At 47.7% G+C, this 23,105-nt stretch overlaps 1 protein-coding gene across 13 annotated transcripts; it reads left to right on the top strand.

Annotated features, from left to right (window-relative positions):
- The first annotated feature begins 3,192 nt into the window (after nt 1-3,192).
- On the top strand, nt 3,193-22,350 carry LOC101005940 (cytochrome P450 4F3). Of its 13 annotated transcripts, none has more exons than XM_021930823.2 (14): nt 3,193-3,322; nt 3,787-3,985; nt 6,571-6,715; nt 8,357-8,398; nt 9,651-9,704; nt 9,796-9,923; nt 11,742-11,863; nt 12,494-12,764; nt 14,626-14,692; nt 14,802-15,009; nt 20,487-20,620; nt 20,715-20,779; nt 20,964-21,046; nt 21,447-22,350. In XM_021930823.2, the coding sequence occupies exons 2-14, from the start codon at nt 3,788-3,790 to the stop codon at nt 21,610-21,612; spliced, it is 1,683 nt and encodes a 560-aa protein (XP_021786515.2). In that variant the 5' UTR covers nt 3,193-3,322; nt 3,787; the 3' UTR covers nt 21,613-22,350. The 13 variants fall into 13 exon arrangements, 12 of the variants coding, with proteins under 12 accessions (XP_021786515.2, XP_003915126.2, XP_009192020.2 ...); XM_009193756.4 differs by having other exon boundaries at nt 3,217-3,322; nt 14,880-15,009; XM_021930815.2 differs by having other exon boundaries at nt 3,239-3,322; nt 3,692-3,985.
- The last annotated feature ends 755 nt before the right edge of the window (nt 22,351-23,105 follow it).

Here is a 23,105-nt window from a genome sequence, read left to right as displayed (position 1 = left end):
ACTGTAAAACCCTCACAGCTCTTGCTGTATTCAGGGTCAACTCCACCAGCCATTTCACCCATCATATGACTCCTACAGAGGAGATACATACGGTGCAGAGAGGTTGAGAGATCAGCCAGGAAATAGCAGAGCTGTGTCCAAACCTAGGCCTGGTGAACATCCACAGCACCGCACGCCTCCTGCATGTTCTCAAACTCCTTCTCTTTGTCCTTGCCTGTGGACAGCCCCACTCACCTTAAAATTACATTTATGGTCCGGCACGGTGGCTCACGCCTGTAATCCCAGCACTTTGGGAGTCCAAGGCAGGAGGATCACCTGAGGTCAGGAGTTGGAGACCAGCCTGACCAACATGGAGAAACCTCATCTCCACTAAAAATACAAAATTATACGGGCATGGTGCTGCATGCTTATAATCCCAGTTACTCAGGAGGCTGAGGCAGGAGAATCACTTGAACCCAGGAGGCGAAGGTTGCTGTGAGCCAAGATAGTGCCATTGCACTCCCATCTGGGCAACAAGAGTGAGACTTTGTCTCAAAAAAAAAAAAAAAAATACATTTACCCAGTAGGCAGTCTTTAAGAGCAGGTGTCACACAGTAGAAACTCTGTGTAGACCACGTGTCACAGAGTGGGCACACGATGAAGAGTGGGTGGCATCAGTAGGTACTCTTGATGTAGAGCCGGCAGCAGTGAGTAGGCACTCTTTATCAAGAGCAGATGAGACTCAGTAAGCACTCTTTATATAGAGCAGGTGGCATCTGCAGGCACCTTTATCTAGAGCAAGTGGCATTCAATGGGCTCTCTCTCTTTTTCTTTTTTTTTTTGAGATGGAGTCTCACTCTGTTGACCAGGCTGGAAGTGCAGTGATGCGATCTTGGCTCCTGCAACACCACCTCCGCCTCCTGAGTTCAGCCGATTCTCCTGCCTCAGCCTCAATAACTAGGGTTACAGGTGCCCACCACCACACCCGAGGCCTAATTTTTGTATTATTAGTAGAGATGGGGGTTTCTGCATGTTAACCAGGACCAGTCTTGAACTCGACCTCAGATGATCTACCTGTCTCGGCCTCCCCAAAGTGCTGAGGTGGCGTGGCACCCTGGCAAGTAGGCACTCTTTTTTTTTTTTTTTTTTTTTTTTTTTTTTGAGACAGAGTCTTGCTCTGTCGTCCAGGCTGGAGTGCAGTGGTGCGATCTTGGCTCACTGCAAGCTCTGCCTCCCGGGCTCATGCCATTCTCCTGCCTCAGCCTCCCTAGTAGCGGGGACTATAGGCGCCCGCCACCACGCCCTGCTAATTTTTTGTATTTTTTTTTTTTTTTAGTAGAGACGGGATTTCACCATGTTGGCCAGGATGGTCTCGATCTCCTGACCTCGTGATCCATCCGCCTCGGCCTCCCAAAGTGCTGAGCTTACAGGCCAGTAGGCACTGTTTATGTATTGCACGTGGTACTGAGTAGGCACTTTTTATGTAGCACAGGCAACAGTAGGGACTCTTCATGTAGAGCAAGCAGCACTCAGTAGGCACCCTTTATGTACAGAAGGCAGCCCACAGTAGGTACACTTTATGGAGCACAGGCAACACTCAGTAGGCACTCCTAACAGAGCAGGCAGCACTCAATAGACCCTCTTTATGTAGATCAGGGAACACTCAGTAGGGAGTCTCCATATAGAGCAGGAGGTATCAGTAGGCACTCTATATGTAGAGCACTTGGCACTCGGTAGACATGTGTTATGTGGACAGCACCTGGTGCTCGGCGGACACTCTTCATATACAGGAGGTGGCACTCAGTAGGCACTCATTATGTGGAGCAAGTGGCACACAGTAGGCACTCTATGAGGAATACCAGGCACTGAGTGTACAGGGTTAATGTAGAGCACCTGGTGCACAGTAGGCACACTTTATGGAGAGCACTTGGCACAGAGTAGACGGGACTTGGCACCTGGTGCACAGTAGGCACACTTTATGGAGAGCACTTGGCGCAGAGTAGACGGGATTTCGCACCTGGCGCACAGTAGAAGTACTTTCCATGCAGCCTTTGTGCAGAGTAGAGACTGGCACACAACAGCTCAAGTGCTAGTTGCCACCCTTTAGTGCTGGTTGTCACCCTGCTAGTGACAACTAGCAACTAACCAGGAGTGGGAGGACAAGGAGGTGAGAAGGGTTTGGGTTGGCGCAGCACAGAAATGAATGAATAAGCAGAGGAATGAGTAAGATGCCTCCCCTGCTTCTCTGCCAACCCAGACCCCAGCCCACCCCTTCACCCCCACTCCCTGAGCCTCAGACCCCTCAGGAAGTCCATCCACTCTGAGACCTAGACCCATCCTGCTGCCACACTCACCAGGCCCAGGAGACCCAAGAACCAGCTCTGTTTCGGGGGTTGCGGGAAACAGTTGCTAGTTGTCACTCCATTTTGGGGCTCCCTCTTCTTAGGAGCCCTCATTGTCCCCCTCTAAGGCCCTCATCCAACATCCTATTTCCCAGGTGGGAAGACTGAGCCCAGGAGGGGCAGTACTGACCAGTCACAGCAAGGATGAGGCAGAATGAGGACTCCATTCAGGGTTCCCCAGCTCTGCCCTTCCCCTGCCTGGACCCCATCTGTTCCCTCTCATCCTTACCCTCCACGTCCCTGCTCTGTCCTCTTACACTGAGTCCAGCCTCCAGATTTGCTCTTCCAGCTGGGCTCTTAATCTCCAGAATCTGACCCGGGTAATTCTCCGCGGGGCTGGATTCTTTGTTCCCGCTCCTAGCAGTCAGGTCTCCAACAGGGCCCTGGGCTGCCTGGAGGCAGGACTTGAACTCCATCCAGCAGCACGGGGGACAGAGGCTTGTCTCTTCCAAGTTGCCTGACTCAGCATCCAGAAGTGGTGCATGGTGTCCTGCTGGCCCAGTCTTAGAGAGGAGCACAGGAGATGATCTGGAACAAGGCTTGGCTTGGCCTGGCTCACTTGACACCTGAACTCTCAAGTTCATGCTTTTATCTGCCACACACTCAGTAGCCACTCTTCAAGAGCAGGTGTCACACAGTAGAAACTCTATCTGACCCCTCTCAGCTTACTCTTCACCTTATGTGGGAGGTGCTGAGACCTGAGGATCCAGTGACCTTGCTGTGTCACCCAAGCTGGTTCTTCTGCATCCAGCTGGTCCCCCACACCCAGGTTTTGGCCGGCTGCCCAGACACAGGAGAAGCACCCAGGCTGTGGGGATTGGCTGGCCCAGCTCAGCCCAACCCAGCCTCCCACAGCCCTCCCTACATCAGGGGCCAGGGGCAGAAACCTCTCAGAAGAAGGGGAGAGGAAGTTGTGTGGGACAAGCTGCTCCTGACAGAAGGTACCAGGGTGGGGGTGGCGGGCCTGGGGCATCCTAGCCTGTGATGGAGAGGGGCACTGGGCAAGGGGTTGGGTGCGCGAGCCCCTGACCTTCCCACATTCTCCATGGCTGCCCAAGGCCCAGGGAGCCCCTGGGTGCTGGGCTGGAGGATGGGTGGTTTCCTAACTGAAACCAAGCCCCTGGCAACCTCCCAATGATTCAGGCTGGGTCTTTCTGGACTTTAATCAGTCTCTCTCTCTCTTTCCCAATCTAAGTGCTTACCAGGAAACTGGAGGTCACTTGGCTGCTGATTTTGGCTGGGCCTTTCTGTACTTTACCTCTCAGCCCCTGTTTATCCATTCATGTTTACTCTCCCTGTTCTACCTCCAGCACTGCCCGTCCCTGCCTCTCTCCACTGTCCCTGGAGCTCCCTGGGTCCTTCCCTGGGCCTCAGGACCTCACCTACCATCCCGTCTGGCCTACAGAATGCCACAGCTGAGCCTGTCCTCGCTGGGCCTCGGGCCGGTGGCAGTATCCCCGTGGCTGCTCCTGCTGCTGATTGGGGTCTCCTGGCTCCTGGCCCGTGTCCTGGCCTGGACCTACACCTTCTATGACAACTGTCGCCGCCTCCGGTGTTTCCCGCAACCCCCGAAACGGAACTGGTTCTTGGGTCACCTGGGCCTGGTGAGTGTGGCAGCAGGATGGGTCGGAGTCTCAGAGTGAATGGACTTCCTGAGGGGTCTGAGGTTCAGGGAGTGGGGGTAAAGGGGTGGGCTGGGGTCTGGGGTAGCAGAGAAGCAGGGGAGGTGTCTTACTCATTCTTCTGCTTATTCACTCATTTCTGTGCTGTGCCAACCCAAGCCCTTCTCACCTCCTCATCCTCCCACTCCTGGCCTGCATTGAATCCTTTTCCTGCCTGTTTTCCCACATTAATGCATCTCTGCGGGGCTTCTGGGCAGAAGGTTGGCTGCACAGAGGCGAGTCCCTGGCATTCCCACATTCTCCATGGCTGGACTTGAGGCCTCCTGCACCCACTGTCCAGGGTCCTCTCCCTGCCTCGCCTATTTCCTGTTATGAGGGTACAGGTGGGCCAGAGGAGAGGTGTGGGCTGTCTCTCACCTCCACCACATCCGGAGGCACCTTCCTCTTATCTTGTTCCTCCCCAGTAAGATGTCCCAATGAGGTCCTGTTGCCAAACCCACATAAAAGTTGGTCACTCACTTCCCCTTTCAGAAGCCTTACCTGACCTTTCTCCTCCCCCAGACCTTGCCCTCTGACTTAGACCTGCTCTGCCCTTTGGGGAACGTGGTCTCAATCTGCTCATTGCAAATGGCAGGATTGATGGGTCTGTCCACAGGTGAAGTGGGAGGGTACACAGGACGCACTAGCACAGAGCCTGGTGCAGAAGCTGCTCCCAGGTGGGAGACACTGTCCTGATGGATGGTCAGAGTCACCTCTGCTCCCCTAGTGGCTGCTGAGAAGGGAGGGTCCCCTGTGTGCAGAACCTTCTCCATGGGAGGAACTGGAACCTGTGTGGCTGGCAGAGGAACCAGTCAGGGCATGAAGGGATGTGAGGACCAGCCTTAGGGACATGTCTTGAGGCCATACTGCTCCCCACAAATCTCCCCTGTGAGAACCTCCCCATGTGGCCGCCTCTGGGCTGAAATGACTCCCAGAACAAGAAAATCCTCTCAAGCTAAGCGGACCTCTGTGAGTGGACGGTGTGTCTTTTCCTTCTGCCTTGGGATGCACTCTTGGGACTTGGAGGTGGCTCTGAGAGAGAGAGCAGGAGGAATGTAGACAGATAGATAGGTAATAGGATAGATGGATGGATGGATGTACAGATAGGGTGAATAGATGGCTAGCTGGCTGGATAAGTAGGTGGGTGGGTAGATAGATAGATAGATACATACATACATACATACATAACAGGATAGATGGATGGATGGACAGATGGATGTATGGATTGGATGGATGGATGGATGGATGGATGGATGGATGGATAATACATACATAGAATAGTAGATCGGATGGATAGATTAGGTGGATAGATAGGTAGATTAGATATGTAGGCCGGGCGCGGTGGCTGAAGCCTGTAATCCCAGCACTTTGGGAGGCCGAGACGGGTGGATCACGAGGTCAGGAGATCGAGACCATCCTGGCTAACACAGTGAAACACCGTCTCTACTACAAAATACAAAAAAACTAGCCCGGCGAGGTGGCGGGCGCCTGTAGTCCCAGCTACTCGGGAGGCTGAGGCAGGAGAATGGCGTGAACCTGGGAGGCGGAGCTTGCAGTGAGCTGAGATCCGGCCACTGCACTCCAGCCTGGGCGACAGAGTGAGACTCCATCTCAAAAAAAAAAAAAAAAAAAAAAAGATATGTAGGGTGGATAGATTAGATAAATGGATAGATAGCCAGATGATTGATAGATAATAGTATAAATGGATAAGTGGATGAATGTACAGATAAGATGGATGGATGGATGGATTGATGGGCAGATAGATATATAGATAGAAAGGTTAGATAGGATGAATAGATTAGATACATAGATAGATGAATAGATAGGTAGGTAGGTAGATAATAGGCTAGATGGATAAATGGATGCACAGATAGGATGGATGAATGGATAGATAGATAGACAGATAGACAGATAGATAAGATAAATGGATGGATTAGATAGATGGATAGATACATAGAAACATAGGTGTATAGAATAGATAGATGATAGATAGATAGATAGATAGATAGATAGATAGATAGATAGATAGATATGTAGGTAAATAGATGGATAGGTAGACAGATAGGTAGATAGGTATATAGATGATAGATAGGTAGATAGATATATATAAGAGGAAGTTTATTACGGGAATTGGCTCACAGGATTATGGAGGCTGAGATGCTTCATGATCTGCTGTCCGCAGGCTGGAGAAGTAGACACTAGTGGTGTAACTCAGAGTCCAAAGGCCTGAGAAGGTGGAGTTCTGATGTCCAAGGGCAGGAGAAGATGGATGTGCCAGTCCCAGAACAGAGCCAATTAGCCTTTCCTCTGCTTATTTGTGCTACCTGGGCTCTCAAAAGATTGAATGAGTTCTGCCCACACTGGGGAGGGTGGTTCTTCCTTCTTCAGTTTAACCAAATCGAATGCCAGTCTCTTCTGGAAACACCCTTACAGACAGATGATCAGCTATCTGGGCATCCTTTAGCCCAGTCAAGAGGACACCTAGAATTAACCATTACAGGAAGTGATGGCCCCTGCCTTGTTTGCAGGTCACCCCCACGGAGCAGGGCATGAGGGTCCTGACTCAGCTGGTGGCCACCTACCCCCAGGGCTTTAAGGTCTGGATGGGCCCCATCATCCCCGTCATCCGTTTTTGCCACCCCAACCTCATCCGATCTGTCATCAATGCCTCAGGTACCACCTGGAACACTTGGTGGTGGGTGCTGCGGTGCATTTCAGGCCTGCAAGTCCCTCTGTCCCCAAGCTCCCGTTTGACCCCTGCAGTACTCTGGCCTCTCCTTTCCTTCTCTCTCAGCCATCTTCATCTTTCTTTCCTGTATTCACCAATTCATCTCAGCATCTCCTCTCTCCATTGCCCTCTGACACCCTGTCCTGGTGTTCTGGGCTGCCCTGGGGCCCCAAGAGACTTCAACCCAAGGCCTTGTCCTGGAGGAACCCCCAAGTTTAAGGAGGTGGATGTGGACAGAGACATCCCCAACTTCATGGGGTCAAGAAAGGGCCAGAGGGAGATGGATGATAGCCCAGAGAAGAGCAAGTTGTCTGCTGGGGCAGGCTGGAAGCCTTCCTGGAGGAAGAGTTACTGGAGCCATGTCTGGAACAATGAGTAGGAATGTTTGAAAGGAGAGCGCAGGGTGATGCAATTGGGCATCGTTAGTATTCAAGGTCCCTTGCCAGGTCTAGCATCACCTTGCCTGTCGCAAAGCCTAGAACAATGAGGAGGACTTGTGATTGGTGGAGGATCTGGACTGTTATTTCCATGACGTCCACCTCTGGTGTGGGTCAAGTCCTTCTACCCCATCCTGTAGTTTGTCTGCCCTAAATTCATTGCTCTCCTGCTCTAGGCCCTGGGAATCTCCAAAAGGAGACTCCACCCTAACTTGGGGCCGTCTCCTTGACCCCTGTGCTTCCCATCTTGGACAGGCCAGGCTGAGCAGGGGAACAGGCAGCATCCGACAGACGATGGCTCTGGCCTCAAAACGCTGAGTGACTCTGGGCTGTTTCTCAGCTGCTGTCTCTGGTTATTGAGGTCTCTTTCAGTTGTGAGTGGTGGAAACCCAACCTGGTGTGGTCTAAGCAAAGAAAGAGAATCTATTGATTTTAAAGTCCAGGGAGGATGGCCTTTAGGAATGGCTGGATCCAGGTCTCAAACAATGTCATTGGGAATCTGCCTTCCTCTCTTGGCTTTAGCTTTCTCCACGCCACTTTTCCTTTCAAGATAACCTTTCCCTCATGACACCAACAATGAGCCCCAGAAGCTCAATTCTCAAAGGAAAACCCACATTTCCCCCAGAGTTCCCAGAAAAGGCCCATGATTTACTTCTCCTGGCCTGGATCACAGGACCAATTTTTCACCCAAACCCTGTGTCTCCGATTGCCCAGTCTTGGCAGGCCTGGGTCTTCCAGAGCTACTGTTTTGGGGGCACAAAGAAGTTTGATGGTTAAGGACTCAGACCATGGGTGCAGATAGACCCAGTCTCAGGCCTCAGGCTTGCCATGGTCTGGGACTATGGGCAAGTGACTTTATCATTTAGTGCCTCAGTCTCTTCATCTGGAAAATGGGATGAATGAAAGCCCAGCCCAGGGAACATGGTGTGTGGATCCACATGGGGAAATACCTTTTCTGTCTGTGTAACTGAAGGACTGGAGAGTCCTGTGTGGAGGATGTGAGGAGGAAGCCCGGCGGGGCTCAGCACTGAGAGGAGGATGAGATGCTGCTTGAAATCCTCAGGGTGAGGGCCTCAAACTCCTCCCTGCAGATCCTTCTCTCTCACAGCCTAGGAGAGCTTAAATTGGGTCCTGTGTCTTTCTCTCCAGATTCACAGCTCGGAGGAAGGTCTCCTATACATACAAAGCCTGGTGTGCACCTTTGGTGATATGTGCTGCTGGTGGGTGGGGCCCTGGCACGCAATCGTCCGCATCTTCCACCCCACCTACATCAAGCCTGTGCTCTTTGCTCCAGGTAGACACTGCACTGGCCACGCCTTGCCCACAGTTGGGGTCTCTGTGCTGCCTCCAGTGGATCGCGTGCCCACGTGCAGACAGGAGGAGCTGTGGTGGAGACACCATTGCCTCCATTGTCCCTGGACTTCCACCTGTCTGACCTCTGTTCCTGTTTGCTCATGTCTGGGGAATGTCTGTATGATGGCTGTTATATGGTCAGGTCTGCTGTACGGCTATGTCTTGTCACGTGTATATTTACACATGGGTCCTGGTTACACCTGAAATATGTTATACCTGGTTACATCTGGTGTATCAATCCAACTGCGGTCATGTGTGGGGCTCATCTGTGGCCAAGAACATGTGGGGCATGTGAGGGCCTGTTTGGTTCTTGTCTCAGGTGCTGTTTGACATTGTCGTTTTCTCCTGCTGGTCACATCTGGGCCATGTTTGGGGCTTGTGTGAGGTCTGGGACCCAGAGTCCCTGCGTGAGCTGTCTGAGACATTATTTGAGTCTTGTCTGAGGCTGTGTTATAGTATGCTTGGGTCATGCCTAAGGAACAGTCTGGATCACATGTGGGCTATGTCTGGGACGTTAAAGATACCATATTTATATTCAACCCAGAGCCTGTATGTGGAACACGCGTTTAAGGTCATGTTAGACCATCTCATGTCCATGTTAGAGCATACTGTCTCGTGTTAGGAATTGTCATGTATTTTGTGGCCATGTCAGGACATGTGAACACATGTCAGGGTCATGTCTCATGTCCAGGTCCATGTCAGAAGATGCCATGCCAGGAGATGCCAGCGAGTGCTGGGGCAGACAGGGTGTCCTGGGTCCATGTGAAGGCATTCTGTAGAGTGCCGAGCTGTGCTCAGGGGTTGAGGAAAATGTTGGGTCATGTAGGAGGCGTGTCAAGGCATACTGGAGCCCCGACATAGCTTCTCTGTGCCAGGTTAGGCAGTGTCATTGCTGTACTGTGCTGCCATAGCCTGGTCTGGTCTTCCCTCCCCTCCCCCATCCTCCCTTCTTCCTCTGCCCTTGGCCCCCTTCCTGCTATGTGGGGCTTGGAGGGGAGAAATGCAAACCTCTTGCTGGGAGCCTCCCCCCACCCCCAAAGTTCCTCCTTCACCTGCCTCCATGGCCCCTGATTGTCCTCATTTATGTCAGCCGCCATTGTACCAAAGGATAAGGTCTTCTACAGCTTCCTGAAGCCCTGGCTGGGTGAGTATCTGCAGGTGAACAGGGCTGGGAACAACCTGGAGGGCCAGGGGAGGGAGACGCCCTTGCCCATGGCCCTTGGCTGCACTGCTAGGGGATGGGCTCCTGCTGAGTGCTGGTGACAAGTGGAGCCGCCACCGTCGGATGCTGACACCCGCCTTCCATTTCAACATCCTGAAGCCCTATATGAAGATTTTCAATGACAGTGTGAACATCATGCATGTGAGTTATTTGAAGCCAAGGTCCCAGCTGCAGCCTTTGGTTGGGGAGACCACAGACAGATCTGGTCTGGAATTTTGGCTCTGCTGGGTGCCATTGGGTCATTGCTCTTCCTCTCTGAGCCTTGGTTTCCTCATCTGTAAAATGGGGCTAATCATCCCTACTTAAAAGATGGTCAAGGTGATGTAATGGAGTCATGTCCCTGGTGCATAGTAGGTGCCCAGAAGGTGTCTGTTTCTATGTTTCTGTCACCCAAGCCCTGTAAACTCAAGAGGGTCATGACAACAATTGCATAGTAGCTATTGCTGAGAAGAAAGAACCTGAAAGCTCATTGGTTTAAAGCAGTAAAGGTTTATGAACGCTGATAAGTCTGTGGGACAGTTGGTGGGTTCTTCTGGATGTGGATGGAAGGGATCACTCATGATACAAGAGCAGCCTGGGGTCATGTAGGCAGCCTTGCAGGTGTTGGCCAAGTTCTCTCACGTGTTTGGGTTTTGGCTGGCTTCAGCTGGGACCCCTGGATGTTCCTTCCATCTGATTCTCTCCCTCCAGAAGGCGCCCCATGGTTCACAATGCAGACAGGGTTCCAGGGAGTAAGATGAGGCTTAACTTCATTCGTTATCACCTCATCATTTTTACCACATTGTATTTTGACATCAAAAGCCAATAGTCCAACACAGAATCAATGGCGGGGGGTAAAATAGGCTCTGTCTATTATTGGGAGTTGCTGAAAAACCACATTGCGAAGGGTGTGGATATGAGGAGAAGGGAAGAATTGGAGCAAAAGTTTTGTGAAGTGTTTAGATTTTTTTTAACTTTAAAATTGACGTTAAGCTAGTTACTGTTTCATAAATTCTTCTGGAAGAACAAGAAACTCCTGGGTCAGAGACAAAGGATAGTTTTACTATTCATGAAACAGAGAGGAGTATGTGTTTCTTGTTAGATTGCATTTCTTCTCCAAGCTTCTCAAAGCCCAGGGGCTGACACAGGTGGGCTTCTATAAATGCCTGCTGACATCATATATTGCATTACAGGGAAGGGGCATTAGGTTTAGGAATCTGTTTTTATAGCAAGCAGAAGCAGCATATCCAGGGGGTGTCCCTTATCCTCAAAGTTATTTCCTGCAAACACAACTCTGAGAAAATTTTCAAGTTAAGAACATCAGTGTCTTGCATTTGTGACATGCCCAGAAAGGGTGCTCAGGACTCATGGAGGACTACCTCTACAAACATAGGGATGTTTTGGTAATCAATTTATAACAATGCAGATGAGGAAACCCAACATTTATTAAGCACTCACCATATGCCAGAAACAATGCCATGTGCCCATTCCATGACACGAGTATATATTGTCTAATTTGATTTTAAGAACTCTGTGAAGGAGAGATGATGTATTTCTGCCCCATGGCAGATGATGAAACTGCAGGTCTGAGAGATTAGGGAGCTAACCCAAGTTCACCCAGCTAATGAGTGAGCTTGGCGTGGTGGAGCAGAGTTTCTAACGTGAATTATATGGCTCCAAAGCACATCATCTTAACTGTTTCTGAAGATATAGGGGAGGGTAATGAGTTGACTAATGGCACACAGAGCACGGGAGCCAGAGCTGGAACTTGAACCTAGGTCTCCTAACTCCCGATCTTGGGTCTTCATCTCTTAATAGTAACAGCTTTTGCTGGCACCATAACCTGGTCCTCCCTGGGAAGGGGTCCCAGGGAAGAAGATGAAGAGGCTTATTCTGGGGAGTGCATCTTGACGATTGGGGTTGGAGAGGTGCTCAAGGGAGCAAGGAGCCTGCCCCAGCTCTGTCCCCTTCTCTGGCTAGGCCAAGTGGCAGCTCCTGGCCTCAGAGGGCAGTGCCCGTCTGGACATGTTTGAGCACATCAGCCTCATGACCTTGGACAGTCTGCAGAAATGTGTCTTCAGCTTTGACAGCCATTGTCAGGAGTAAGTTCTTGCCCAGGGTCTGGGATCTTGGGCCGTGGACCCAAGGTGGGTAGGTGGGGGAGGGAGGACTGAGCAGGGAAATCAGACAAACCTTCCTGGAGGAGTTTTGTTATACCTGATCATTGAAGGACTGGTATGAATTTTATCTTGAGGTTTCTAGGGACTCATTAAAAGGGTTCGAACTGGTGGGTGTGGTCAGAGCGGGTCTCTGTCAGGGACTGACTGTAATGTAGCACTAAATGGAGTTAACACTGATGCAAAGAAGCTAGGGTGGAAGCTGGACCATGCACTAGTTGGAGGAGCATAAAGTCCGAGCTTTGTGGACAGCTTCAGGAAGGAGAAGGGGCAAGACTGCATACTGGGAGGGAGAGAGAGAATAGGAGCATAATGTGCAAACTATCCTCTGGGTGCCTAGCGGCATGGAGGCATGTCACAGAGATAGGATGCAGGGAGAGATAAGAGAGCCTGGAGAGTTGATTTCGTGCTGATCCCCACCCTGTATCTGTGGGGTCATCTGTTCCTGGATACTCTGTTTACTGATAGGAGGTAGCTCCTGGCTGCTGGTGGCCGGTGCTCCTGGGGCTTCTGGTGTACTAAATTGTTGCCTCCCTTTCTGCCCTTATCCTGCAGGAAGCCCAGTGAATATATTGCCGCCATCTTGGAGCTCAGTGCCCTTGTGGCAAAAAGACACCAGCAGTTCTTCCTGTACATAGACTTCCTGTATTATCTCACCCATGATGGGCAGCGTTTCCGCAGAGCCTGCCGCCTGGTGCACGACTTCACAGACGCCGTCATCCAGGAGCGGCGCCGCACCCTCCCTAGCCAGGGTGTTGATGACTTCCTCCAAGCCAAGGCCAAATCCAAGACTTTGGACTTCATTGATGTGCTCCTGCTGAGTAAGGTGGGCTTCTCTGGGATCTGAATTCAAGAAGCACAAGGGAGTTTCATGTGAAATGTCAGATGAAAGAATTTGAACTTGATCCAGAGGGCACTGGGGAGCCATGGAAGGTGATTGAGGAAGGGAGGGACAGGTCAGAGATAGGTTTTGGAGATTACTCTGTGGAGTGCACGTAGCAGGGAGCTGCTAGGTTTGAAACTGACAAGTCTGGGAGTTTGCTCTATTTACAAGCTAATGAGTTAATTGGCCACATTTCAATCTATACATCTACATCTATGTCTGGGTCTATGTTTATGTTTTTGCCTATATCTTTCTATATCTTTGTCTCTGTTTGAGTTTGTGTCTCTGTCTATGATTGTGACTGTATGTGTTTGTCTTTGTCATTGGCCATATCTGTATGTCTTTATCTGTATCTGTGTCTTTGTCTTTGTCTATGTTTTTACCTTTCTTTCTTTCTTTCCTTCCTTTCTTTCCTTCCTTCCTTCCTTCCTTCCTTCCTTCCTTCCTTCCTTCCTTCCTTCCTTCCTTCCTTCCTTCCTTCTTCCCTCCCTCCCTCCCTCCCTCCCTCCCTCCCTCCCTTCCTTCCTTCCTTCCTTCTTTTCTCTTTTCCTGTTTTTGACGGAGTCTCACTCTATCACCCAGGCTGCAGCTCAATGGCGCAATTTCGGCTCACTGCAACCTCTGCCTCCTGGGTTCAAACGATTCTCCTGCCTCAGCCTCCCCCGAGTAGCTGGGATTAGAGGCACCCACCACCACGCCAGGCTAATTTTTTTGTATTTTTAGTTGAGAGGGAGTTTCACTATTTTTAGTCTTGAACTCTTGACGTTGTGATCTGCCCGTCTTGGCCTCCCTAAGTGCTGGGATTACAGGTGTGAGCCACCGCGCTTGGCCATATTTTTGTCTTTGACTGTGCCTGTGTGCCTGTGTCTGTTTTTATCTGTCCATGTTTATGTCTACGAGTGTTTGTGTCTGTGGGTGTTTCTATGTCTATGTCTTTGTTTATGTCTATGTTTATGTGGATTTGTGTGTCTGTGTTTTTGTCTAAGTCTATGACTTTATCTATGTGTGTCTGTGTCTACGTCTGTGTGTCTATGTCTTTGTCTATGTGTATTTCTATTACGACAGATGCATTAAACCTCTAAATCAGAGCAGCCCATGTCTTGCTCACGGCAATACTATCAGCCAGAGTAGGATTGTGGCACTGACTTTCCACCCCCAAGTCAAAGTCCTCCAAGGGCAATGCAATGTTTTCACCTGTATGTGCAGCACAGTTTGTACCCTAGGAGAGACACCCTACATTGTGAGTTCCAGCACATTTTCTACAGAGAGAGAGAGGGAGAGAGCGTGCGAGAGAGAGAGAGAGAGAGAGAGGAAGAAAGAGAGAGGGCACCAGCTTTGTGAGAGATTATGTGCTTTGTTCTGGATGCCATATTCCATAGACTTACAACTCAAATATCTCCAGGGAGATAAGATTCATTTACCACTGTAGAATGTGGGCAAATATCTTTGAAGCAACACTTACTCTCTAATTTCCAAAGCAAATTGCCATTTAATTATCCTGTAACCCAGGTTGCCAGCAACTTTTTCTCAGAAAGTTTTCATCATGCAGAAACATGAAAGCATCCATGGGTCATTGAGTCTTCCCACTAGGGACCAAAGGAAAGGCAAGGAAGCCGGGAGGAAGTCCATGGGGTTGGGGCTCTGGCCATGGTGACCAGTAGGGGTCTAGGAGTGCAAGATGGGCTTGGGTTTCTGGAAGGAGGATGAATCTTCAGAGCTTGTCTCAGATTAGACTCAAGAGCCCTCAGAGGTAGTGTGGCTTTTTATGGGAGTGGGGGTTGGGAAATTATTGCTTTCTCTCCAGGATGAAGATGGGAAGAAGTTGTCTGATGAGGACATAAGAGCAGAAGCAGACACCTTTATGTTTGAGGGTGAGGTCCCCAGTGTGGGGCTAGAGTGGGGACTTGGATCTCTTCATTCCAGGAACAGGGTGGGTGGATCCCTCGCACTTCCCATCCCCCTTTCCCCATCTTCCCTGAGGCCCAAAATGCATGGTTGCTGTCCACCCTCGGGTGCTGAAGCAGCCCAGAGACCCAAGCCTGCCTTGCTGCCTCCCAGGCCATGACACCACGGCCAGTGGTCTCTCCTGGGTCCTGTACCACCTTGCAAAGCACCCGGAATACCAGGAGCGCTGCCGGCAGGAGGTGCAAGAGCTTCTGAAGGACCGTGAGCCTAAAGAGATTGAATGGTGAGTGCAGGTGCTGGTGGCTGTTCCTGAGCCTCTCTCATTGACTCTGTTCCCCAGGTGGGAAGGGGAGGAGGGATTGTTTTTGTTGATTCTTCCACTGTTGCTTAGTGGGAATAGGAGCAGAGGACCACAGGCAGGACTTAATACCCAGCCTGACTGTCTGGGGAAAGGTTACAGGCCGTTAGGTTACAGAAAGACCTGGGCTTCTGAGAGAATTGGTGATGATATGTGAGGACAGATCATGCCACTTAGCACATGTTCAGCAAATGAACTTCCCCTCCACTCTCTTCCTTTTCTCCCAGAAATATCATTTTTTTCAAACATCTTCACTTGTTGAATGTTTGCTCTGCTGTCCCCTAATTCCTACCCTTCTGTCCAGTCCAGGGATTTATAAGGGAGACCTGGGGGTAAAATTTATCCATTCTTGTCCAGAACACCTGCATCGTTCATCCATCCCGTCCTTATTCAGCAAACGCTCCCACACTGCATTCCCTCCCCCACATCTGTGCACAGCATCTTTCTGTGCTCTGGAGACCTGGGAAGGACCCAGCCCAGGGATCTGTTTTCCAGGTGCTCCCAGCCTAGTGGGGGAACTGTCCCTGGGCAGGACTCTCCCAGCCCACATGGGCAGGGATGGGGTTTACAGTAAGGGAAGCAGGACTAGGGGGGTATAGAAAGTGTCTCAGTTGAGAGCCTGAATAATGATCAGTCGATAATTGGGTACAGTTGGGGAGCAGTGCTCTAGGTCAAGAAGACCACCTGGGGTCTTTGGGGGAGGAAGAGAGAGAGGAGAGAGAGGGAGAGAGAGGGAGGGAGGGGGAGAGAGAGAGAGAGAGAGAGAGAGCGAGCAGGGTCAGGACAGAAAGGAGGAGAAGGGGAGAGAGAGGAAAAGACTGAGTTGTGGGTTGTGGTGAGATGATAAAACTGGAGATGGTAGCAGGGGCTGGTTGTGGAAGCCTCTGGGAAAATGTTAATGGCTTCAGTTTTAGCCCAAGGGCAATAGGGAGCCATGAGAAGTGTTTGAGCAGGGGAGGGACAGGTCACATCTGGGTACCAGGAAGATGTTTCTAGGGCTAGTGTGGAGGGCGTACTGGAGAGGACCAGCTATAGAATGAGGGCACAGTGGGGACATTCTAAGGCCTGAGCCAGGCCAGGGGCTGGAGGAAGGAGAGGAAGTTTTGGAACGAATGGGTGTCTTGGATTCAGTGTCCTCCTGTCCACGCCTTTGCCCAGCACAGCAGTCCTGGGAGGGAAATAAACATTTTTATGCTTTTAAAATAAAGAATATTTTTGCAATTTTATTTTTTAAAACACATTTTTATTGATGCATAATAGATGTACATAGTTTTGAAATACATGTGATAATCTAATATATGCATATAATTGATAAAGATCAAGTCAGTGTTCTTGGGATATCCATCGCTTGAAATGTTTATCTTTTCTTTATGCTAGAAACGTAACTAACACAAGCAAACTATTTCAGAATGTAGAGAACATATTGTAGTGAGCCCAGTGATCTCTCGAGTACTAGGTTTCATTTCTCCTATCAAACCTCATATTTGTACCCATTAATCAACTTTTTCTCATCCTTCCCTCCCCTCTGCCAACCTATCTTCTTTTTTCATGGGATCCACTTTTTCAGCTCCCACATATGAGTGAGAACATGCGATATTTGTCTTTCTGGTTTTGGCTTATTTACTTACCACAGTGACCTCCAGTTCCATCCATGTTGCCACAGATGACAACATTTCAGTTTTTTAAATGACTGAATAGTATTCCATTGTGTATACACACTACATTTTCTTTATCCATTCATCTATTGATAGACACTTAGGTTGAATCCATATTTTGGCTGTTGTGAATAGTGCTGCAATAAACACGGAAGTACAGATATCTCTTCAACAGATTCATTTTCTTTCTTTGGGATAGAAATTTCTTGTCTTTTTTCTCAGTAGTGGATTTTCTGGGTTATACGGTAGTTCTAGTTTTAGTTTCTTAAGGAACCTCTGTACTGTTCTCTGCAGTGGTTGCACTAATTTATATTCCCACCCACAGTGTGTGAGAGCTCCCCTTTCTCCATGTCCTCACCAGCATCTATCATTGCCTGTATTTTTGATAAAAGCCATTTTAACTGGGATGAGACGGTATCTCACTGTGGTTTTGATTTGCATTTCTCTGAAGATTAGTGACATTGAGCATTTTTCCATCTACCTCTTGGCCATTTGTATGTCTTCTTTTAAGAAATGTCTATTCAGATCTTTTGTCCATTTTAAAATCAGATGATTTGGTTACTTTTCCAATTGAGTTGTTTGAGCTGCTTATATATTCTGGTTATTAATCGCTTGCCAGATGGGTAATTTGTATTTTCTGCCATTCTGTGGGTTGATTCTTCACTTTGTTGATTGTTTCCTTTGCTGTGCAGAACGTTTTTCTTTTGATATAATCTCATTTCTTTATTGCCTGTGCTTTTGAGGTCTTACGTAGAAAATCTTTGCCCAGACCCACGTCCTGGAGTATAAAACCCAGATTTCAAGCAAAATTATATGTGTAGCTAAAAAAAAATGGTCAAAAGACTTTATGACAAAAATAAAGTTCCCTTTTAAGCTCCACCTTAGCGGTGACTATAGTCAACAGTTTCCTGTGTATTCTTCTAGAAAATGGCTATCCCAATGCCCACATTTATAGGAACTCACACTATGACTTTTACTTATATGAACATGTACTGTGCTTTTCTTTGTAAATGAAAGTCCACAAAATAGACACAGGTCTGCATATTATCTCTGAGATATTTTACTTTTCTCAAAATATAAATTTTGGAAAATGAGTTTGTTTTTAAATTTGTTCTTTGTCTTTGACAAGTTTTAATTATATATGTTTAGAGGCACAATATGATGTTATGATATATATATGATATATGTATGATATATGTATACATATACCAACATAGAAATGAGTTGAATAAACTATACAGCACTCAGAAAAAAATAGCATTAAGGCACCCTGTTGAATGAAAAAAACTTACAAATATATACATAAGTACATGTAAAACAGCAAGAAGTATATGGATATATATTTATAAAAATGAATGATTTATAGATAGATGATGGAGAAATAGATGATTGATGGATAGATAGATAGATAATATGTTGATATATGTATATGATATACGTATGATATATGATATATATATGATATATGTATACAACCTGAAATTATTAAATCGAGGTAATGAACAAATCCATCACTTCATGTATTTATCATTTTTGTGTTGAGAACATTTGAAGTTTACTTTCTTAGCAATTTCAACTAATACAATACTTTGTTTACTAAAGGCACGAGGCTGTGCAGCAGATCTCAAAAACTTATTCCTGTTGTCTAACTGAAGCTTCCACCCTTTGACTAACTTTTCACCCCTCTCTGTCCCTCCCCCAGCCCTGGCCTCTGGTAACCACCGTTCTATTCCTATTTCTATGAGCTTGACTATTTTAGTCAAGATAAGTAAGATAAGATTATTTAGCCAAGAAAAGTAAGATCATGTGTTTGTGTTTCTGCACCTGGCTTACTTCACTTAGCCTAAGTTCCTCCAGGTTCTTCCATGTTGTGGCAAATGAGATAAGTTTTTCTTTTTTAAAGGCTAAATGAGATTCCATTGTGTATACATATACACCACATGGGAAAAGAGCATTAAGTTACAAAACAAATGATACAAAAGAGTTCTTCTTTCACCAAATGAGACATTACAGATAAGACCAGGGTTTTCCTTAACAATCCTGCCACCCCACCTAAGCCTTTCTCATTCTCCAAAGGTGTCTCTAGAGCCTTAGATTTGTTATCTATCTATCTATCTATCTATCTATCTATCTATCTATCTATCTATCTATCTATCTATCTCTGTATCTATCTATGTAACTATGTCTCTATCTTCTATTATCTATCTCTACTAATCAATCTACATATCATCTATGTATCTATCTATATCATCTATTTATCATCTATCTATCCATCAATCATCTATCTCTCCATCATCTATCTATGAATCATTCATTTTTGTAAATATATCCATACTTTACTGTTTTGTATATGTGTACTTTATATATTTGTAACTTTTTTTCACTCAACAGGGTGCCTTAATGCTATTTTTTTCTGAGTGCTGTATAGTTTATTCAGCTCATTTCTATGTTGAAGAGGACATTAAATATTTTCAATTATAGTAGATATTTCCAATTTGCCTTCCAGAGTGTCTGTACTGATTTACCTTCTAGCCTGCAGTATGTGATGAGACTAGTGATCCCTATTTCCTCCTTTTGTGTAGCTGTATATTATTCCATTGTGTGGCTGTTTATCTAAACATTTTCCCATCGATATATATTTGGCTTGTCTCCAAGCTTTTGCTAAACTGGGTGTGATGCAGTCAGCATGTGTGCACAGTGAGCATTCCTTACATATATAAGCATCTCTGCAGGACAAATTCTCTAAAGTGCAATTGCTGAATCAAAGACCATTTGCACTGTACAATTATTATTTTTTTTGAGACAGTTTCACTCTTGTTGGCCAGGCTGGAGTGCAATAGTGTGATCTCAGCTCACTGCAATCTCCGCTTCCCAGGTTTAAGCAATTCTCCTGCCTCAGCCTCCCGAGTAGCTGGGATTACAGATGCCCGTCACCATGCCTGGGTAATTTTTTTGTAGAGATGGGGTTTCACCATGTTGGCCAGGCTGGTCTCGAACTCCTGACCTCAGGTGATCTGCCTGCCTTGGTCTCCCAAAGTACTGGGATTACAGGCGTGAGCCACCGTACAATATGATTGCAAATCCTTTACTGTTAGCTGAGTTTTATGGCACAAACTTTCCCATAACTTTACCAATAGTACTATTGTATTATTGAATTTTAAATCTGGGCCAATCTTCATATGTCTTCTTTTGATGGACATTTAAAAAAATAAGAGTGAGGGTGAACATCTCTTGCATGTGCTGATGTTATTTGCTTTCTTTTTATGGAACTGATTTTCTTATTATTTTTCCTCTTTTTCTTTGGACTGTTTAAAAGTATTTACTTTTAAGAATGTGTATTAAGATTGATTTTTTTCTGCCTTGTGTTGTAAAATACTGCCTTTTAACTTTTGGGGGGTACTTTTGATTTATTAATTTCCATGACGTTAAGTTGGTTCACATGTTTCTTTCAGAACTGTAAAATCTATCCATTTCCCAGGATTTTGTTTGGGGTGGGTGGGGGTCCCTTTACCAAATGTGAAGTTTTCACTTATTCTCATGTCTTTTTCCGAGCTCTTTGTACTGTTCCATGGGTCTGTTTTCTTGTTTCTGCAACAGTGCCACACAGTTTTTATTCCTGCAACTTTGTAACAATTCTTTTTAAAAGTTTATTTCGTTACAAGGAGAAAACGTCTCACTTGCAAACAGAGAAGCTGATAGTTGTGTCTTTGCTCCCTTGATAAGGATTGGGGCTGGGTGTTTCCTTAGGGACGACTTGGCCCAGCTGCCCTTCCTGACCATGTGCATTAAGGAGAGCCTGCGGTTGCATCCCCCAGTTCCTGCCATCTCCCGCTGCTGCACCCAAGACATTGTGCTCCCAGACGGCCGGGTCATCCCCAAAGGTGCCCACAGCCTCAGAGGGAGGAGCCTCCTGGGTAGGAAGAGGAGCCCCTCAGGCAGGGGTACTTGTCCTGACAGCCCCCTTCTCTCCCACAGGTGTTATCTGCCACATCAGTGTTCTCGGAACCCATCACAACCCAGCTGTGTGGCCGGACCCTGAGGTGTGGGGCCCCCCCTCCCTCCCTCTGTTTTTTGTCCATTCCAAGGCTCCTAGAGGAGGGGGCAGGATTTTGATCAGGAGAATCCAACATCACCTCCCTCCAAGACACACACAACTGTCTGTTTCTCCAAGGCTGGTGGACCTGGGAGACCCCACCCAGCAACCCTTCTTGGTCTCACTTCCAGGTCTACGACCCCTTTCGCTTTGACCCAGAGAACATCAAGGAGAGGTCACCTCTGGCTTTTATTCCCTTCTCGGCAGGACCCAGGTAAGGGTGGCCTGTGTCTGAGATGGGGACGGGTTGATGGGTGCAGGGGCCTGGGCATGACAGTGGGGAGAAGGGGGACATTGTAGATGGTCCGAGTTCCAGCTCTCCTTCCCTCACCGCCTCTGGAGTTTATGGGAAAAGGTCCATAGAGTAGGATCCTGGACGGATCCCTGGTGTGCTCAGAGCCCCCTCCCACCCCACCTTGGTCTAGGCTGGGGGCTGGAGCTGGGCTAGACTTGCAGGATATGCAAGCCCACATGGGGATCCAGGCACGGATACCCACTTCTCTATTCCTCAAACTGACCTGGGCGGGGTTGGGTGTCCCAGGCCAGGGTTTCAGCTTGAGGGGTCCAGGATGGGGCTCCTGGGTGCAATCAGAGTTTCCACCCCTCACCCCAAGGAACTGCATTGGGCAGACGTTCGCGATGGCCGAGATGAAGGTGGTCCTGGCGCTCACGCTGCTGCGCTTCCGCGTCCTGCCGGACCACACCGAGCCCCGCAGGAAGCCGGAGCTGGTCCTGCGCGCAGAGGGCGGACTTTGGCTGCGGGTGGAGCCCCTGAGCTGAGTTCTGCAGTGACTCACTCTGACCCCATTAAAATGACCCCTGATTCATCAAAAGTGAAGCACAGAATTACCCTATGACCCTATTCCACAGTCCTGTATTCCATCCTAGATACCTACTCAAAATAATTGAGATAGGTGTTCAAAAAGACGCGTGTGCATGAATGTTCATGGCAGCCCTATTCACAGTGGCCAAACGATGAAAACAACCCCAAGGTGTACATTACCAGATGAAAGGATAAACAAAATGTGGTCCATCCATACAATGGAATATTACACAGCCATAAAAAGGAATGAAGCAGTGATCCCTACTACACTGTGGATGAACCTTGAATACATGATACTGAATGAAAGACATCAGATGCGAAAGGTCACACAGTGTGCGGTCCTTTTATATGAAATTTCCAGAACAGGCCAATCTGAAGAGATGTATAGCAGATTGGTGGCTTTCAGCAGCTGTGGGGAGGTGGGACTGAGGAGCGACTGCTAATCAGGATGGGGTTTCCTCCTGGGATGGTGAAAATGTTCTGGGCCTAGATAGTGACGAAGCTAGCACGACATTGTGAGTGCACTAAACGCTGTTGAATTGGACACTTTAGAATGGTTGGAATGGTGATTTTTATGTGAATTCTACCTAAAAATGCTATTATAGCTCATATATTCTTTTTTCCATCTGGATTATTCACACAGGAATATGTTGTGAGCATCTTTCCATGACATTAAATCATCTTAGGAAACATTATTTGGTGTTCTTCAAAATGTGTATGTTAAGTATTCAAATCAGTCTTAAATGTTTTAAAATATGTAATTTTAGAAAATAATGTAAAAGGGTTTTGTCTCAGTTTGTAAGATTTCTTTTCATGCACATTAATGGCTTGAAGTATCATTATCAGTTAGAAATTGAGTTATTCTTCATCAAATGACTTTTGGAGTAGAGATCTGATTTTTAGAGATTTGAGTCTCGGCTTGTCAGCCTGGTTGAGTGCAGTGCTGATCTCAGCTCACTGCAGCCCGGCCCTGTTTACTTATTCTCCTGCTCCTTAGCCTCCCAAGCACTTGGACTACAGGCTACCTCAGCCTATCCTCGGGCCTGCTAGTTTTTTTGTATTTTAGTAGAGATTTTGCCACCGTATAGCCAGGATGGTCTCGATCTTCTGACCTCGTGATCCACCCGTTCCCTGGGCTTCCCAAAAGTGCTGGGATTACAGGCTTGAGCCAATCACTGCCGAGATCTGATTTTATAGCAATAGATGCACAAATATTCCTGTAAGATACAGGTGTGGTTAGACTTTTCTAGAACAGGTATGCTCCTGCAAACCCACAGACACTGATTTTTTTTTGTCCTATTAACAAATAGACCACTGAGAAGGGAGAAGGTGGCATTTTAGCTTCCCAGGCAAAAGTGGTTTTCATCCTCACACCAATTCTATGGAGTGGACTTAACTCTCTTGCTCAAGGTCACTCAGTGAGGCAGAGTGGAATAAATCTGGTCTATCG

The sequence above is a fragment of the Papio anubis genome, chromosome 20 (assembly GCF_008728515.1).
Source record: "Papio anubis isolate 15944 chromosome 20, Panubis1.0, whole genome shotgun sequence".
NCBI lineage: Eukaryota > Metazoa > Chordata > Mammalia > Primates > Cercopithecidae > Papio > Papio anubis.
This window is presented reverse-complemented; position numbering and strand designations above follow the sequence as displayed.

Coding starts and splice junctions, on each gene's coding strand:
- LOC101005940 (XM_021930823.2), top strand. CDS start 3,788: ATGCCACAGCTGAGCCTGTCCTCGCTGGGCCTCGGGCCGGTGGCAGTA. Junction 20,780..20,963: donor CTGTGTGGCCGGACCCTGAG/GTGTGGGGCCCC, acceptor TCTCACTTCCAG/GTCTACGACCCCTTTCGCTT. Junction 21,047..21,446: donor CCCTTCTCGGCAGGACCCAG/GTAAGGGTGGCC, acceptor CCTCACCCCAAG/GAACTGCATTGGGCAGACGT.